The sequence below is a fragment of the Amaranthus tricolor genome, chromosome 5 (genome assembly GCF_026212465.1).
Source record: "Amaranthus tricolor cultivar Red isolate AtriRed21 chromosome 5, ASM2621246v1, whole genome shotgun sequence".
Lineage (NCBI taxonomy): Eukaryota > Viridiplantae > Streptophyta > Magnoliopsida > Caryophyllales > Amaranthaceae > Amaranthus > Amaranthus tricolor.
In genome coordinates, this window is record NC_080051.1 from 27282714 (window position 1) to 27301963 (window position 19250).

The 19250-nt window shown below is 35.7% G+C and overlaps 2 protein-coding genes across 3 annotated transcripts; one reads left to right on the top strand and one right to left on the bottom strand.

Annotated features, from left to right (window-relative positions):
* The first annotated feature begins 1228 nt into the window (after positions 1–1228).
* On the top strand, positions 1229–14973 carry LOC130814031 (mediator of RNA polymerase II transcription subunit 33A-like). 2 transcript variants are annotated; one of them, XM_057680013.1, is made up of 13 exons: positions 1229–1608; positions 2494–2604; positions 3318–3665; positions 5267–5583; positions 5663–5754; positions 6417–6756; positions 7321–7528; positions 8693–8807; positions 8942–9103; positions 10763–11399; positions 12526–12732; positions 13660–14055; positions 14247–14665. In XM_057680013.1, the coding sequence occupies exons 1-13, from the start codon at positions 1319–1321 to the stop codon at positions 14513–14515; spliced, it is 3492 nt and encodes a 1163-aa protein (XP_057535996.1). In that variant the 5' UTR covers positions 1229–1318; the 3' UTR covers positions 14516–14665. The 2 variants fall into 2 exon arrangements, with proteins under 2 accessions (XP_057535996.1, XP_057535994.1); XM_057680011.1 differs by having other exon boundaries at positions 1230–1608; positions 13660–14973.
* Positions 14974–15238: 265 nt separating this feature from the next.
* On the bottom strand, positions 15239–18136 carry LOC130814032 (receptor-like protein kinase ANXUR1). The gene is made up of 2 exons (XM_057680014.1): positions 17058–18136; positions 15239–16867 (listed from the first exon to the last, which is right to left on the bottom strand). The coding sequence occupies exons 1-2, from the start codon at positions 18090–18092 to the stop codon at positions 15239–15241; spliced, it is 2664 nt and encodes an 887-aa protein (XP_057535997.1). The 5' UTR covers positions 18093–18136.
* Between the last annotated feature and the right edge of the window lie 1114 nt (positions 18137–19250).

Here is a 19250-nt window from a genome sequence, read left to right on the forward strand (position 1 = left end):
AGTTCACAAAATTATAGGCCCTAAAATTTTATGACAAAAAAAAGTAAATACTAATAATTCAAGCTTGAAATGAAAAGAAAAACAAGTGGTCAAAAACTATATACAGTAATTGACCATAAAAAAATATACATGTCAAAAGTAAAAAATAAAATGAAAAAAATAAAAATAAAAATTATAATTTTAAATACTAAAAAAGATTATAAGTATGACTATGAGACAAATATCAAGGAGTCTGGCGCTATTATGACTAAGTTAGTATTTAGTTTGTTAAAAGTGTAAGACAAAATTTGAATTGTTGATAATATTAAAAGATTTTAAAAAAATTATATGAATAATCTAACTAACTAAAAAAAATATATATTATTATATATTCAACTTTTCTATTGTTTAATCTTGAATACATAAATGTTTAAATGAATACTTTAATATTTACAACCTTATACTGTTTATATAGATTTATCTATTTATCTCAGACAATCTGTATTCAAAATCTCCACTCCCAATTGAATAGAGTATGAACAGTGTATGGTTTGTGTGCTACAGGCCTAGAACCTATGAGCTTAGAAGCTAGAACTCTTAAATGTACATTGAAAGAAATAGTTGCTTTTTTATATTTTACTTTTTACGTAATTTAACGTGTTATTTCAATTATTTATATATTAAACTATATACATCTAAAAATTATAAAACTTAATATTATGAAAGTATGCAATTAGACGATTTAAACAAGATCCCACTTAACTATATGTTTTCTTACACATTAGCCGCAATATATAAAATAAGTTTGAACGATGAATACTGGCAAAACCTATTATATAGTGAATATTTCAAAACGGAGGAAGTATTATTTATTTTATGAAATACTGGTTATATTAGACTTTAATATTATTTATTTTTTAAAATTTTATTAATCTTTGGTTAATGTATAAGAAAAATACATACAAGTGAATTTTATTTAAATCATCTAATTACATATTTGAATCAAAATTACACTTTAAATTACATTTAAAAAATAGCTTCTCTTGTGAGAGATCGTTTCTTAAAAAGATAACATCAAAACAAGATATACACATTCTTATTTTTTCTTTAATTTATATTTCAATTAGGCTATGCAACGTTATATCGAAAAGACCATTTCTTACGACAATTTGTATTTAAAAAATAAAAAAATAGAAGAAGTACCGGTAAACGCCGCAAAGACTACGAAATCTATTTACATCTGACTTGTCTATTCCAGTCAAAACAAACCCTCTCCTTTCTTTTACATTCCTTTCTTATCCCTCCTCTCTGTTAAGAATCTTCTTCCTCTTGAAATCCTATGCTAGCTTCGACTCCATCTATGGCGGATATTCTTACAGAGAAAGGCGGTGTTTGGGACACTGTCATGGAGCTCACAAAGTCCGTTTCTGACCCCAACCTTTGGGCGATTCGACTCGGTTCTATACTCAAATCGGCTGGGTTGTCTTTACCTTCTGTTGAGCTTTCTCATCTATTAGTCTCTTGTATTCGTTTCAATAAGAGTGACGCCCTAATTTGGAAGTTCATTGACAAAGCCGTGGCTTTCAAATTTGTCCCTCCCATGCTCGTCCTTGCTTTGCTTTCCGCCAGGTATTGCATTTTCTGATTTTTCTTTATTCAGAGAAGAGTGATTCGGAGCATGTTTTGTGCGACAGCAGAAGTAATTCACCCAAAACAATAAAGAAAACAATATAGGTTCAATGCATACAGTAAGTAAACACACCAAGAATTTATCGTAGTTTACTATCAATTTGATAGCTACCTTCACGGGCACTGAGAGTCAGAAGTTTTACTAATAAATGCAGGATTACAAGATGAATCAAAGCTAATCTCCAATGGTGGCTCACTTTTTCTCTCTTATATTTCTATGAAACGCTAAATCTAATTTGTGAGGGATTTTATAGTAAGCCTCTCTAGAAAAGAAATTAGGGTTACAAAACTTTGAAAAAACCGACCCATTAACTCCAAAACCGTCAAATTCTGCACAACCGCTTCGCCCATACCGGCGACTCGTCGCTCGGCTACTGGAATAACAAAAGCAGCGTCAAAAACTTTCGTCGCAAGGCTTCTAGAAAAGACTCCAAAGATCAGAAGTGAAGCGATGACTCGTTGCCTTCCCACAAGCGTCGACTCATCGCTTTTCTCTGGAAACGCCATTTCTCTCGTTTTGATTCATCTTCCCATGTTCAGACTCAGGTTCGAGTCACCCAACACCAACACCAACACCAACACCAACACCATGTGTGAGTTGTTTGACCACGCTGAGTCCTTAAACTAAGAGGAATTATATAATATAAGTTTAATTAATTGATAGAAATATAACTTTTGCTTTAGTTTAATCACTTGTTAGTTGGTCAAAATTTATGTAAAATAAAATGGGCCTTAGATATAAATTATATATTTTTGCTTGACACTTGGCTCTGCTAGCTAAAGTTGGTGTCGCCAACCTGACTTCTGTCATTGGAATTGTTGCAGAATCCTTCCAAATCGACGTTTGCATCCTGCCTCTTATAGACTCTATTTGGAATTTTATAAAACATTTGGTTCTTCTTTTGCATCTCAATTGCATGAAGGAAACCATGACAAGTAAGTATAACTTTGATTTAGTACAAAATATTATCCAAAATTACATCCGACCTAGAATCAGTGACAATATTGGAATTTTTTTTTGTGATGGGGTCAAACGATATGGTAAAGTCTTAGTGTAGTAGTCCATTTCATACAACAATATCGCAAAATGTCAAATATTCAAAGCAAATATTTGTAATTTGTAAATTGAGTTGGGTCAATTAACCCCATCTTGTATGTGGCTCCGCCACTGTCTGTAATTAGTAATATTCTATGTAGCAGATTCAATTATAGTGTACTTTGAGTGAGTCTTGTGGCTGTGTAGGATGTGGGGGTTATAGGATCAAGCTTGCATATGATGCAGTTGGAAGTGATTTTTGGGTACTTTGATCTTAGATAAGAACTTGACTGGCAGCTCAAATATTCTTATGGAATAGCATTCAAAATTATAATTATACCCATATCCATTCACGCCCACATAGAAGAAGGGTAGCGAAGAATTGTTTTCATGTGAACAAGTGTAGTTGGTGTACACATTGTAGGATCATATAAAATTTTTCGTTATTGATTCCTTATGTAAATATTATCCTTACATTTTGATGGTGTGGAGATTTATGTGCTCCTGCCTCTTTTGGGTGTTGGTTTCTGAATTTATATGCGTGTCTTCCTTAATTGTCTATCTTTTCCCTCTTTTGTGGGATATGACTGCTATAGCTACATTTGGGTTGCAGAATCTTGAAAGCACTGGATGATGCTCTACATATTTCTGATATTTTTGGGTTCCAAGCTTCTGATCCTGCTGTTCTTTTAGTGCTTTCTGTCTTTGCAAATGTGTGGCAGTTGGTTGATGCAACTTTGGATGATGAAGGACTGCTGGAATTTACTCCAGATAAGAATTCTAGATGGTTGAGTGCCATACATGATATTGAAGTTGATGATCAGGGCCACTTTCTCGAAAATAGATTAGAACACGGAGAGGGAGTTCTTAAATCGAATACCTTGATGGCTATTCAGATGATAGTAGGATCTCTACAGAGTAGAGTAACATCTCAGATTTTTTTTCTGGTTCATCAAAACATGTAAGTGATTTTTTTATACTTACCTGTTCATATGTTTGGTATTTTTTTTTGTTGTTGAATTTATGATGTAAATTTACAATCGGTGAAATTCCTTGACAATTCATTTGGATGTTCATGTAAAGAGTTGTAGCACTATCATAGTGCAAGATGCGATCTCAGGCACAATCACAGTAATGGTCTGGAATCGCTTTTGCAGTCAAAGCTGATTGTTTTTACCAGTGTCACATGATTCGCTAACTTTCATGCGAATCACAAATCAGAATTGCAAATTAGTTGGAGAATTATGCTATACTAGTTTTTACGATTGTATCAACCTATATTTTGGTCCCTACAAGCTCAAAAACCTTTACAACACAGTCGTGATATGCAGGGCCATAGTGCGAAAATGGTTATGATTGCGTTATAGACACGGTGATGTGATTACCGTACTGCCAAATATCGGACTCCATGAAATATCGTTTGTTGACTTGAAATGCAGTTTTTCATACCTTTATTATGCGGGTAATACCAGTTTGGTAAATTTGAAACCTTTATGTTATGGCCGATACGATACAATGTGGTCAAAGAGTCCTTTGATAACCTTTGAGATGTGTTATGTGCCAAAATAAATACTAACCTTGTTTACTTTTAGATTTTAGATTTAGATGTAATAGTTCATCTACTAGAACTAAATTGATAAATACAAGATATAATGGTCAAAGAGTCCTTTACGTTTTACTTCAAATAAAAAGAGCCCTTTGAAATAAATCTTATGCATTGCAAACATTGCGGGTTTTGAGAATTTTGGCCAACAAGCCGATTTCAAGAAGTGCACCGTACATTAGACGTCCAATGGAGTTTTTCTCAGCAAATTTGCCTGCAACACCCACAAGACATCTCGAGAAGTTTCCTTTTTAAGTTTTTTTGGTTTAAGCTTCTTAAAACTAATCCAATGAATCTACCAAATCTTAATTGGAAAACTTGAACAACATCGACCATCCCTTCCATAAAAGGGTTCCAGCTTAATAAATTTCGAGATCCTTGTCACCAAGATACAAAAGATACAATGACATCAACTATGCCAATGGCTTAGTCCAAAGACATGGTGTCGGCTACATGCGCCAAAACAAATTAATGTAAGAGATTGTATGGAACAATTTGTCTTTCTCATTCATTGCTACGAAAGGCTATAGGTTCTCATCGACCTAATTAATTCCATTCAAGACATATTTTCTCTCTACTTTTTTTGCAATCATTGCTCGTTCAACTCTCAATTACCCTAACAAAAGGACCCTAGTGGTAATCTTTTATGAATAGAAAACAAGAAATTAATAGAAAGATCTTTGGTTCTCTTTCCAGGATTCTATTTGTGATGTAGCATTATTCCTTGTCTCTTTGCCAATGCTTTTGGATCGACCGTGTAATCTCTTCATTACACAATTCAAATTTCAAGGGAATCTTGGGAAATTATATTATATCCAATCTTGATTTTTATTTTTTGTGACTTCTGAAAGTATTGTATCTGATTGTTATTTTCACTAGAGTATTTATTTGAGCCTTTTGCATAATTCATTGATAGGGCTACGAACTTTGAGTTCTGATCACTCCCATGCATTACCTAGGCCCTTGCTTTGGAATGATTTCTACCAACATTTGCAACTGCTTGTATCAAAATCATCAGCATTAAGGTGTTCCAAAGAAACAACTCTAGAACTGTTCGCACAATTGATATCTGCTGCATGCAAACACCAGTGGCAAAGCAAAACTAGCCTACAGAATCAATTTCATGCTGTAGTGTCCCCTGGATGCTTTGTACCATCTTCTGTTCAATGTCATGATGCTAGTTATTCTTCTATGTGGCTCCCAATTGACTTGTTTCTAGAAGATGCTATGGAGGGAATAGTAGTGTCTCCGACATGTGCCATTGATTCACTTACGGGTATGCTTTCTGAGTGGTGTATTAGGATGTGATATGACTATTCTCATGTAAAAGGGGAAAACTCATGTACATATTGCAGGCATGGTGAAGTCACTTAAAGCACTTTACTGTACAACATGGCATGACACCTTCCTTGGCCTATGGATTGCAGCATTACGCCTCATTCAAAGGGTATGTTAATCAAACCATCGATCATGACTGGTATTGTGTATACTTTTTGATAAAGAACATTTATTCTGCCTTCAAAAGAAGAAAAATGGAATTTGATTATGCTGAATAAGGCCATATCCTTTTATAAGTACATTATATGTGTCAAAGTTAACGTGTATTGCTTTTTTTGTATGTGTCAAACTTATTTGTTGTTAAATATTCATTTTGTGCTGTCATTGTGGATGAATTTTGCTTCTTGCGTGTATTGTCCAATATATTATTAGTTTCGAAAGCCTTTTTCTGTTTGTTATTTTAATTCCATTTCAAAAGCCTTCTGCCTATATCTCTTTCTTTTTCCTAGTAGTGCATTGTTTCCTGAGCTTATGTTGTATGGCTCTTTATCAATATTAAAATTTGCTTTGAATGTTTATAACTACTTGTTTAATCTATGGAGAATGAATTATTCTGTGGCCTTGACATAAGTGACTGCATTAAACTTTCAAGTGGAGCTGCCACTGTTGAGTATTAGAAAAGGATGTTTACTTATACTTTGTTGAATGAAAACTTCCACCCTCTTTCTTTCAGAGCCAGCTGACACTGTTAGTGTAAATCCTTCCATGTGATACCTTGATTTGGATATGTTATTTGTTCTATAATTGATATTCTCTCTATCATTGTATCAGGAGAGAAATCCTTGTGAAGGTCCTATAGCTCGGCTTGACACTTGCATGTGCATGTTATTATCCATCACTCCTCTTGTACTTCTCAACCTTATTGAGGAAGAAAATATGGAGGCTGAATTCAGTCAGAGGGAGGATAAACTGGCTTCTACAAGCCGTCGCCATGAGTTGGTTTCGAGTTTGCAGCAGTTAGGTGAATATGCAGGATTACTAACTCCTCCATCACCCTTTTCTTCAATTGCAAATCAGGCTGCTATTAAAGCTATAATGTATCTTTCTGGCCTTAATATCAACACCGGATACTTTGATGCTGTTAGCCTGGGTGATGTACCAATTAACTGTGGTGAGTAAATCCCTTGTCTGCTTTGTTCCCAAAGCTCAATGTGCTTCTGTGACTGTCTTTGTGAGATCCATATATAATAAAAGCTTTGAGGTGTTCTAAGTATGTCTCTTCCCAATTTGCAATGCCTATGGCATTCCCTTTTTCATTGGGAAAACTCCTAGACCTTGGTCTCCCTTAAGGCAATATTAGTTCATTTTCAGCAAGGATACAATCTCCTAAATTTACCATTCTCTAGACAGGGATAACTTCGAGTAACATGTGCTTGTGTTAATGTGGTAGCCATGTTTTTGTAAGCTTTTGTCAATTTATATTGAATGTGTACTACAATTTGATGTTGATCTAGCTGGAGGAAATTAGTTACTTTGTGCTATTATGTTTTCCTATATATTTGGGTTTCTAAATTCAAACTTGTGGGCTTATCCATTAGGAGTGAGCAGTGGCTACAACAGTTGCTATTTTTGTCTCAACTCTTGCTCAAAAACTTTAATGATTTATAGATGATGAAAAATCTTCTCTGTTGGATTTTGTTTCTGTAATTTGATATCATATTGTGTTTCTTGTCAGCTGGAAATTTGCGCCATTTGATTGTTGAAGCTTGCATTGCTAGAAATTTATTGGACATCTCAGCATATGCATGGCCTGGTTATGTAAATGCACGTGTCAACCAAATTCCTCGTGTGTCTGGACAAGCAACTGGTTGGTCATCTTTAATGAAAGGCTCTCCTCTTACTTCAGCAATGGTGAATGCTTTGGTTTCCAGTCCTGCTTCTAGGTACTGTGCATTAATTGGTACTCTGCTGTGTTCAGGTTTCATTTAGTTTGTTCTTGTGCTATTTCTTTATTATTTTCTTTTTTTACTATTATTCATACTCATAGTACTAATTCTCAAGGGGAGGGGCAGTAAACTTGCTCAGCTGGTCATTTTGTAGAGGATATAACACATTGATTTCTCCTTTGCCTAACATGTGAATTGTGGATGTTTCGATGCAAAATTTTTGATGACTCATTCTGTAAGTTATGTCTGAATCACTTGGGCATAGACGTCTTGTAAGTCGTTTTGTAGAAAATTAATTTCAAGGGAGTGTCACTTACTTTTCTAATTTATGGTTGTGACTTGTGAGTCATTTTTCAGTATCACTATCAGGTATCATTCATATAAAGTTTGTACTGCTAAAAAGAATGAACAACTTACCAATAATTTACTGTTTCGTATAATCAGCATCTTAGGGAGTGTCACTAGAACTTTTTTGAAGAGCAAGCAGCCAAGCACATCCATTTGATTTGCTTCAATCAGCAGTTTCTCATAGCTATGCTTCAGTGATTCCGTTGATGTTTTACATCATTTTTTCAATAGGAGATGTAAGTTTTTTGATTCTGGGGTAAGGATGGGGTAGTCTTCCTGTAAGTGGTGAGAATCAAAAACCCTATCGAAGCCATCAGCCACTAGGTCAGCTCATGATTCTCAGTATGAGAATGTATTGGATGCTTGTTTCCCTGTAAATATTTCTCAGTGTCAAAGAAAACTCATTGTTCAAGCAACATCCAAAGTAGTCCAATAAGTCTCAAGATTTCTTCTACTTTTGCAATGCCCTAGATAGAGTATAGGGAAGTTTGACTTATTCAGTAATACCACTACTCTAATTGAGGCAGTTCCTATTGGATTTTATTTTGGGATGAAAGTTTTCCGAAATCTGCTCTAAGTAGAGCTTTAAATTGTTTTATCAAATGTTTTATTTCAGTGGGTCATAATCTAAACTCAGACTATTGTCCAACTTACTTAATCTGATTACCTGGGGAGTTGCTCTTCTCCATCAAGATCCTAAAGACATTAAAGAGGATATTAAATGTACTTGAATGCTGCTTCCTTTTTGGTACTGTGGTGATTCCTTCTCCACCCTATTGATTTGGAACTCAATTCCCTTTCTTTACTTGGAAGCTTAGCAGAGGTAGAGAGAATATATGAGATTGCTACTTGCGGATCAGATGATGAGAAGATATCTGCTGCTACAGTTCTTTGTGGATCTTCACTTGTCCGTGGTTGGAATGTTCAGGTGTAGCTGTAATTCTCTGATATTTGTACTTCTTGGCTTCTGTAATTTTCTGATATTTGTACTTGGATATTTTAGTACATGCATCCTGATTTTGTGTGGTTTCTGGCTTGCTGCATATGTTCTTAATTTTTCAGGAGCACACAGTTCTATTTATTCTTAAGTTGCTGTCACCATCCATTCCTGCAGAATATTCTGGAAATGAGAGTCATTTGATTAGTTATGGACCTTTTTTGAACGTTCTCCTTGTTGGAATAGCAACAATTGACATTGTACAGATCTTTTCACTCCATGGTTTGGTAGGTTGAACTTGTTGCTTAATTATAATCTCTTTGAGAACAGTTGTGCCTGTTTTCTTTTGTCTGTTAGTTGAATCAGCATAAACTACTAAATGTTTATAGGAATTGTAAATTGTAGAGTTTGCTAGTTTCTGTATTGCATATGATTGCTTCTTGGCAAGATTCTTATCTTTTCTCTGGTGACTTTGCTCCCCCAGTATGCTGTGCTTATGCTCTTTGCTAAACTTATTTTTATTTTGGTGTTCATACCTTTCCATTTTTGGGGACATTTTCCTGTTGTGCTATGTAGATCAGTTCTAGTTGTTAAAACTGTAACGTATGGTAGCTCAATATCTTAGCAAGATGTTTTTTGGATGATCAACGAGGATCGAAGAATCATATAACATATTAGAGAGACGCCAAGGGGTATCACTTTCAAATGAAAAAGTGTTTCAAGGCGCTCTTGTTGGCATGTGCTTTTGGCATGTCGTTGGTTGCAAAATTTTGGCCTCTTTTAGCAAACACTTGAGCTAGGAGATCCGGGTTTATACCGATATCTAAAAAATTCTTTGAATTACATCTTACTTAGGCTATTAGACTATTTAAATCATATTCGACCAAGATCTTTCAATCACCTGCTGAAAAATTCCTTAAGGTGAACCTCAATTCAAATACCCCAATATGAGAATTCCTGATATGCAAAATCGGTACTATGTAAGGTGCTTCCGGATGTAGTGACAGAGGTTGTCGACTTGAGAACTCCAATGGTTATTATAGCAGCTTTCTGCAGTGTTTCGCAGTTAACGTTCGCAAAGTCAGTCCTTATATCTCTTCTGAAGTCGATAATTAATAATAATCTTACTCTTTCTTTTTCCTTACTCGTGTTACTGTTCCCATCTTTGATTCAGTTTCAACCGAAATTCCTGCACTCCTAGGCCACTCTCTTTGTTTTCCTCTTTTCTTTTTGTTTACATTTTTAAAATCATGCCAGCAGGCTAGCTCTATGTAGTTTGTAATGCCTTTAAAAGGGATCTTTTTTTTTGTCTCTAGCCAATTACTAATTTTAATTCACTCGAATTTTTTTCCATGCAAAAAATTATTTTTTCCTAATCATTTTTTGTTGATAAAAGAGAGTCATTAATTTTCATTTGGGGACTTTTTTGATTTAAGGTTTCACCACAAAAGTCAAAACAAATAGAAGAAAAAAAAAGTGAGCCTCTCCATAAAAGATGAGCTCCTCAATGTGCTTTGTGCCTTTTAACATACAAAAGGAGGGCATGGGCTTGAACCACCTAATGCTAGCCGCTATTTATCTGCAAAATCAAGAAAAGTCAAATGATGTCACATGCTTATTCTCGGTTCCTATGCTTAGAGTTTATGCATTCTCGAGGATGTATTAATCTTTTTATTACTTGTGTACTGACAAGAGAAAGGGAAAGGTTGAGTGGGAAGAAGAGCTTAAGGTTGTTATAGGAAGTTGTCTTTATATGGGTGATTAGGACTTGTGCTTGATAATGTTCTCATAAATGCTCATTAGCATCATATTAGGATGCTTGTAAAATTACAAAATTTCGAGTTGTAGATTGAAGTTCGAGAACTTTGAGTGTACATCATACTGCAACTGTGTAGATTATTAGGAGTTCCAATCTTAAGAAGCTGATTTGTAGATTATCATTTCAGGTCCCACATCTTGCAGGAGTATTGATGCCGATCTGTGAAATTTTTGGCTCTTGTCCACCGATGATCTCATGGACCCTTACAACAGGAGAGGAAATAAACGCTCATGCAGTGTTCTCTAATGCGTTTACTCTTCTTTTGAAGTTATGGAGTTTTGATCGTACACCTATTGAGCAAACCTTGGGCGATGTGCTATCAGTGGCATCCCAGCTAAATCCAGAATATCTCCTTTTAGTGAGGAACAGCCAATTAGCATCACTTGCCTATAGAGCAACTGATCAGAGTAGAAGCCGGAGATTTTCCAAGTTGGCGTCTGTACCCTTCACTGAACCTATATTTATGGATTCTTTTCCTAAATTAAAATTTTGGTATAGACAGAACCAGGCTTGCATTGCTTCCCCACTTTCTGGTCTTATGCCAGGCACCCCTGTTCATCAAATTGTTGAGGCTCTTTTGAGTATGCTTTTCAAAAAAATGAATAGAGGCACAACTTCTGGAAGTAGCAGTTCATCTGGTGAAGAGGCAGTTCTACGGCTGCAGCTACCTGCATGGGATATTCTAGAAGCTATACCCTTTGTTCTAGATGCAGCTTTAACAGCATGTGATTATGATAAGTTATCTCCGCGTGATCTGGCAACAGGTTTGTTTGCTATTCATAACTGTATTATTTACTTTTGGATATTTTGTTCGTTGACATTGAAGCAGAATGTGCATATACTTGGTTGGTAGTTTTGTGCGTTAAACTTGTACTCTATGCTAAAATATAGTTCCTCCGTTTATTATCACGACGTAGGGCCATGTAGCAACTAAAACAGCAGAGGGAGTAATAGAAATAGTGGAATGGCCTGCCTGGTGTGACATACGTTCTTAGATGTTATGATCCAGAAGAATGATGAACTAGCTGTAGCCTGTATCCCAGACCAATTATTCACTGTAGAAATCCTTTTTGTTTCTAGGAATCACTTCATTGCCTAACACTGCACTATAAAAGTGGACATGAATGATAACCCTTCTGTATCCTTGCAAAAACATGGCTGCGCTGGAGGTTACCATTGAGGTACATAGCCCCAAAGTGATCTTTTGATGAGAGCGCTGTATGCATATTAAATTTTGGTGAAGATTGGCGTATATACTGAGAATAAAAAGCTAACTGAGAATAACAGGATTTGTATGGAATAGAAATACACCTGGGAGCCAACAGTTGCTCGAAATCTGCCTAACATCTTTCTTAGTTCTTTTTCTTGCTTTCTTTCCTTTTACAATTTGTAATTGTCCTAATATCTTGTTTCTATTGAAAGTCTTTGCTAGAACAGTGATAGGATCTCATCTATCACATATACCTTCTAAGATCTTTCAAGCATAAACAAGAAATTTGAATGTAGTCAAGACCTAAAAAGGGAAGAATTTTCTGTATGATCAATGTTTTTGTTACTTGTGTTTGAGTTAGAATGTATTATGACGGTGTAAAGTAATGACATGCTTCAATAATTCCTTTCTTAATTTTTGACTTGTGACTGAATATGATATCTACTGAAAACTTGTCTTACTGCTTCACAACCTGGAAATCTCCACTATTTGGTTCTGTGATGGCTTCTCTATTAAACGTCATATGCTATTCGTTTGATGTCTATGTTGTCATTAATTAGTTTAATAATGCTTGCAGCTGCCTACTTGCTGTAGAGATGGTCTTACATGTATGATCTTTCTGTGTTCATTTGTTTATTTTAAATGTTATTGTTACTGAGGTAGCTTATTTTGAATTTTAGGGCTGAAGGATCTTGCTGATTTTCTCCCAGCGTCTCTGGCAAGCATATTAAGCTACTTCACAGCCGAAGTAACACGAGGCATATGGAAGCCAGCTTCTATGAATGGCACTGATTGGCCAAGTCCTGCAGCTAATTTATCCTTGGTTGAACAACAAATACATAAACTTCTAGCTGCCACTGGCATTGATGTCCCCAGTTTGGCAACAGGTATCCTTTCTGAATTTCTTTTGCTTTCTTTAATGAATCTGTCTATGACTCCATGCACTGGTGCTTTGTATTTCTTATTTCCCATTCATATTGGTGATACTCTCTGGTGTTGCTTTCTTTCCTTTTAGAGACCCTTCACAGTTCAGTATGACTATGAAATTGTGGAGTGTACATTTCAATGCAATTATGTTGAGAAGTATGATCATGCTGTTTATTACCTTCTTGGTGTTCCTTTGATGTTCTATTCAATTAGACACATCTTTGTACCTTTCCTTATCTCCAACTTTATCCCCCAACAATTTTGAATTGATAGTAAAATCAACTTGGTTGCTAAATGGAGACCTGAATGCAGAAAACTAGAAAGGCAAATGATATATACAATTCATAAGGTTGCATCAAAGTGCAAAAATGAGGTCTTATTCGCGGTTGCGAAAATGGTCACAGTGATCCTGTAACTGGGGTGATACAATTGTCAAGGAACCAAATATCGGCCAAGACCATGATATGTGCATTGAATCAATCTTAAACACAGCTGTTACCTTTACAATGCGGGTAATGTAGGTTTCGACAGATCTGAAATCCGTTACACCTTGATCGATACAATATGATAAGGCCTTGTTTTTGCACTCTGGTTGCATATGATAACATGTTGGCCCTGCTATTTTTCATAAATTTTTAACATTGATTTACTCATGATATTTGTCATAATTTCTAAATTAGTACTCCTAAATTTGAGAATGTAATTTATGTGCAACCCTTCAGTTTTATATTGTCATAACCCAAAATATAGGGTATTGATTCACACATTGAGTATTAGCATAACATGAATGTGAAGTTTTGGACTTGAAGAATGAAAACTGCTCTCCTTGTAAATGTGTTCAAGCTCATAGATTCATCTGACTTTTATTTTTAAATTTGCATGTGCAGTGGGAAGCTCTGTTCCTGAACTCCCTCTACCATTAGCTGCACTATTGAGTCTGACCATAACTTATAAAATTGATAAGGCCAATGAACGTCATTTGACCTTGGTTGGTAAGGGAATGGTTGTATTAGCTGCTAGCTGTCCTTGGCCCTGCATGCCTATTGTATCAGCTCTGTGGGCTCAAAAAGCCAAGCGCTGGAGTGACTTTCTAATCTTTGAAGCCTCATGTACCGTCTTTAACCTCAACAATGATGCTGTCGTGCAGCTCCTGAGGAGCTGCTTTTCCTCTGCCCTGGGGTTTAATGCTTCCCCTAGATGTAGGAATGGAGGTGTGGGTGCTCTTCTTGGCCATGGCTTGGGTTCTTCTCGTCACTCCAATGGACTGCCCCCAGTTGCCCCTGGTATGTTCTACCTACGCGTGTCTCCGTTCATTAGAAACATCACTTTAGTTACAGAAGTTCTTTCGGTTATGATGATGTCGGTGAAAGGCATTGCAAACGGTGCTTTATCCAATGACGCCTTAGAAAAGTTGAAGAAAGTAAAGTTAGGGATGAGATACAGACAGGCATCTCTCACTTTCGCAATGACACAGGTCAAACTTGCAGCTTCACTTGGTGCTTCCTTTGTCTCGATATCTGGTGGTTCAAATCTGCTGCAAACATTGTTCAAAGAGATGTTGCCGTCGTGGTTGATTTCAAAGCAGAGATCAGACGACATAGGAGAACCAGGGGGTGTCGTTGCAGTATTAAGTGGTTATGCACTTGCTTATTTCGCAGTGCTTTGTGGACTCTTTTCCTGGGGAATCGATACAGCATCATGTGGCTCAAAATGGAGACCCAAGGTCCTTGCTTCACACTTTGAATTTATGGCTACTGCTCTCGAAGGGAAAATCTCCCTCGGATGCGACTTGGCTACTTGGCGAGCTTATGTTTCAGGCTTCTTGGGTTTGTTGGTTAGGTGTATCCCTTCATGGTTGCAGGAAATCGACGTGCATGTTCTAAAGAGCTTAAGCAAGGGTTTAAAGCAGTGTGATGAAGAAGAATTGGCCATCGCTTTGCTGTGTGTTAGTGGCGTCAATGCAATGGGTGCTTCTGCCGAGCTGATAATTCAAAGCGCCCGATAAGTTTTTTTACATCTTTGTCTATAACATCTTTTCTGGATTAGAAGCTACTTTGTAGTTAGACTTCAGTTTTGATCATTCTCCCTAGATAGTGTAAAGTTGTAGATTACATTCGAAAATTTAGGGAAACTACGTATCTACGTTCGTTTGTTTCTATTATTGAAATAAAAAATATCCTCAATAAATTCCGTAAAACTTCCTTTTTCTGTTATCAAAAAACATAATTAATAGATGAAAACAAATTCATTTAGATAACTTCAAACAGAAAATATATACAAAGGTAACAAAAGAAAACTAATTAAAACAAATTAAATCAAAAATATGCTTACTACAATGTCTGAGAATAAATCTTTGGCACCAACAAATAATAGTTTTAAGTTGACAATATACAAGGTTAAACATAAAAGTAAATTGCATTGATTTTTGACATTTTCTCTTAACAAAAGTTACATGATTAAACTTCCTTATCGTCCTGTTTGATGCACGATTTGAGAAAAGATTGCGGTACTCGAGTTTTGATTGTTTGAAGAAGATACGGATTCTGTGTAGTCTTCATCATCGTCGAGATTTAAGGTGCTCAGATGCATGTTTATATTATCACTTGCAGTGTTTCTTCCACTTGAACCCCCTTTAGGGCCATCTCCACTTTCCTGAAGTTGAAGAGAAAACTCGAGATTCCACAGTAAGTCGCTCATCGAGGGTCGATCAATGCCATGATCCGACAAGCACTTAAATGCAGTATCTACAAATTTCTTTAAGCATTCAGGCTTAATTGTACCCTTAATGTTTGGGTCTATAATTTCCTCTATGTTTCCTTTTCTAACTGAACTTCTTGCCCAATCTGCCAAACTAACTTGTTCTTTTGGAAGACTAGGATTCAGAGCGGGGCGAGCACATAATATCTCGAAAAGAACAACTCCAAATGAATAAACGTCTGATTTTTCTGTGAGTTGTTGTCTTCTGAAGTACTCGGGATCTAAGTAACCGAAACTACCTTTAACAACTGTGCTAACATGGTGTTGGTTCGTTTCAGGTCCTGTTTTCGATAACCCGAAATCAGAAATCTTTGCTACCCAATTCTCGTCTAAGAGGATGTTAGTAGTCTTAACATCTCGATGTATAATCGTGTACTTAGCTCCCGTGTGAAGATAATGTAGACCTTTTGCCGCGCCTATCAGCATCTCGAGTCGTTGTTTCCAAGTTAGATTGATCTTATTACCTTTATATAGATGTTCTCTCAAAGTACCATGTGCCATAAAGTCATACACCAAAGCCATTTCTCCATTCTCTTCACAATACCCAATAAGAGAAACTAAATGCTTATGTCTAAGCTTAGAAAGCATCTCAATCTCAGTCACAAACTCATTTACTCCTTGTTCAGATGATGGGTTAGACTTCTTAATAGCCACCTTAAAATTCCCATCAATCACCCCCTTATAAACCTTCCCGAAACCTCCAACACCGATAACATTCGACTCATCAAAGTTTTTCGTAGCCTTTCGTATTTCCGCCAATGTGAAGTGTCGACAATTCGCAGCTGCCTCAGTCGAAAGTTGAGCACACGCAACACTATTTCCTCCGATGGTTGATTTCATACCCGATGAATGAGAATTACCGTAAAGAGGTAACCAACTCGATGTTCCCGACTTACTTCTAGGCATCCTACTCTTTTTCTTGTACAAAACAACTGCAAGAACTGTGGCTAAACCAAATGCGGCTGCAACCCCACTAGCAGGCCATATGGCATTGATTCGAGTCACATCTTTACTAAAATTTTTTCGTTTTTCTTGCTCCGCCTTAGCCAACGCTTCTGATGGACTCGGATTAGGTCCCGCCAAATTCTTATTTCCGTCACTTACCTTAAACACCTCTAACCCATTAAGAATAGCATCATAAAACTCGGGTTTTTCAGCACCAATGTCTCTAGGGTGCAACGCAACTAAAACCTCTTGTTGCCCTTCCCCGGTTTGGACATTCACAGCAAAGTCCTTATACACAGGTACATCTTTTGCTCCAGTCCATGCTATAACATCAGCACCACTAGGTGTTGCTGTTTGATTGTATATATATACATTAAATAACCTTTGATTTACCTGCTCGAAAACAAAACAAAATTGAAAATTTTGGTTATAACCTAAATCTCTTATGATATCTTTTAGTCGGTTATAATATCTTTCGGTAATCAGAGGTCATCAAATGTAGATCAAATGCAAAGAAATATATAAAATACAAGGAATAAACGACGTCTTTTCCACAAACTTGTTTTCTCGGTTTATACCTTACCTTCGAATAAACGTGCTCGCAAAAGTGTAGTCTTACAATATATGTAAAACTAGGATCAACAGAAAATGTCCATGTAAGATTGAAATTCAGAGTAACATTTGGATCAGGACCCATACTCCTCCATGTATCATAAACAGTCTTAGGAGCAATATATTTGGGCATATCGCGATAATCTAGTCCTACGGTTTTATTATCAGAAGATGTAACACCAACACCAGCACCAAATAGATAAGGTGTATCGTCATACCATGTCCTAAGCAGACCCGAATCATTTGTTGGCGGAATATAATTCCCACCAACATTTAACCTTGCAACTGTCTCAGTTGTAGCCGTTTTTCCATCCAAAGATTGATCAGAAAATCCGACTAATACAGCCGAATCTAAGAAATTGGGTGTTGGAACCAATTCAATACCATTAACAAAAGCGAATGAGCCATCGTACTTATATGATGCCTTGAATTTAAGTTCCAATGAGTCGATCCCATCTAAAGGCGCAAACGAATATTCCTTAATGATATAAGCTTGTGTTAAGGCTTCTGCTGTCACTGCAGCACTAAAATTGTTCAGAACTGTGAAACCAGCAACTGTAACAGAGAAATATGATTTCTCAATGTTGAATGAAGGATATGACCCCGGGTAAAAATGTAGGCGTAGGAAGTACCTAGATGTCGAATTTATTGGAAACTTGTATGTCATTTCAGACTTACTTACTCTCGCAGTCATATAAGGTATATCAGATAGAAGTGCAGGATCTTGAAATTGTGCCTTGACGGGTTGAGAGTCTCCTGGAGATAAAATATATTTTGTATCCATTTCCCATTTTCTTCCGTCTATGTCTTTACCTTCGATTGTGGCTCCACAGTCGATTGAGATTGCTACATTTGGATCAGAGAACGAAAGTTTAAGGACATTGAGGAATAGGATAGTAATGTATATGATTGTGTAATAGTACTTTACATGACAATCAATATGCATGGTTGCAAAAGGGGTGTGAAGGAATATTTGGATTAAAAATTGTTTTTTTAAAAAATGCATGTTGATTTTCCCTTTACCCCCTTTAAGGGAAAATCAAAATATAAGTAAAAATCAAAATATATGGGAAATCAAATGATGAAATTTTTTTTTGTAGGACGCTTGATTTTTTTATTTATTAATATTATATTGAAAAAAAGGGTGGTGAAAATTAAGCCATGTAGCTTGTTCTAATGAAAACAATGAAAATAAATTAATAATTCGTATGGGATGAATATTTTTGTTTATTTTTTATTTTCATCTGCTAAAGCCAAAATCTCATTAGGGTAAAGGATGAAAATGATTTTTGTGGTGGGTCCGAGGATTTTGGCTAATAAAATGGTGATTATTTAACTTTTTGTCTATTTTTGAGAAAATGCATATATTTTGTTATAGTTAGTAAGGTTTTCTTTTTTTGGTTATAGATGGACGGATGATAGATATTTAAGGATTATAAAACTTTGGTAATGGTGGCATTGTTCACAAAAAAAGAAAAAAAAAATTCTAAATTGAACTAAAGTGCATAGTTTTAAATTGAACTAAATTACACAACTAAATTAATTAAAATGTCTACTATGAAACTAGTCATTTTTAATTGTTCAATGTTTAATACCTGATTTTGAATGTTAAAAATTACATTTTAGATGTTAAACATCCATTTTAATTGTTTAAAAAACAACATAAGATGACCTGAATTGCTAAAAAGATAATTAATAATTGATCCTAAATAAATCGGTTGGGAAGACTCTTAAACAGATGAGACATTAGTAGTGTGACAGTAGAATCCATCTATTTTACTTCATTTAAGAAAATAATGTAAAAGTTTTTTTTCCTAAATGATGCAAAATGAGTAAGATCGACAATTAATTGGTTTTGTGAGGAATCATTTGCAATCAATTGATGCAAAATATTGCCAATTAGAGTAAATACCACCTTTTGCAGACAAGATTTTGAGATCGAATCTCGTTTAACTCTTTTCTACCCTTAGCCTACTCCGTGGTAAAGAATTCAACGATTGTGATTGGTTTACTTATAACTCATCATTATTTTTCCCCTTTTTCTCGTGACTTTTCTTAGAAGGAATATTCCATATAAAATCTTGTAAGATTCGTCATAAGTCATGACGTATATATTTTTATAATATATATTTTTTGTGACTATAAAACAAAAGCATTTATAATA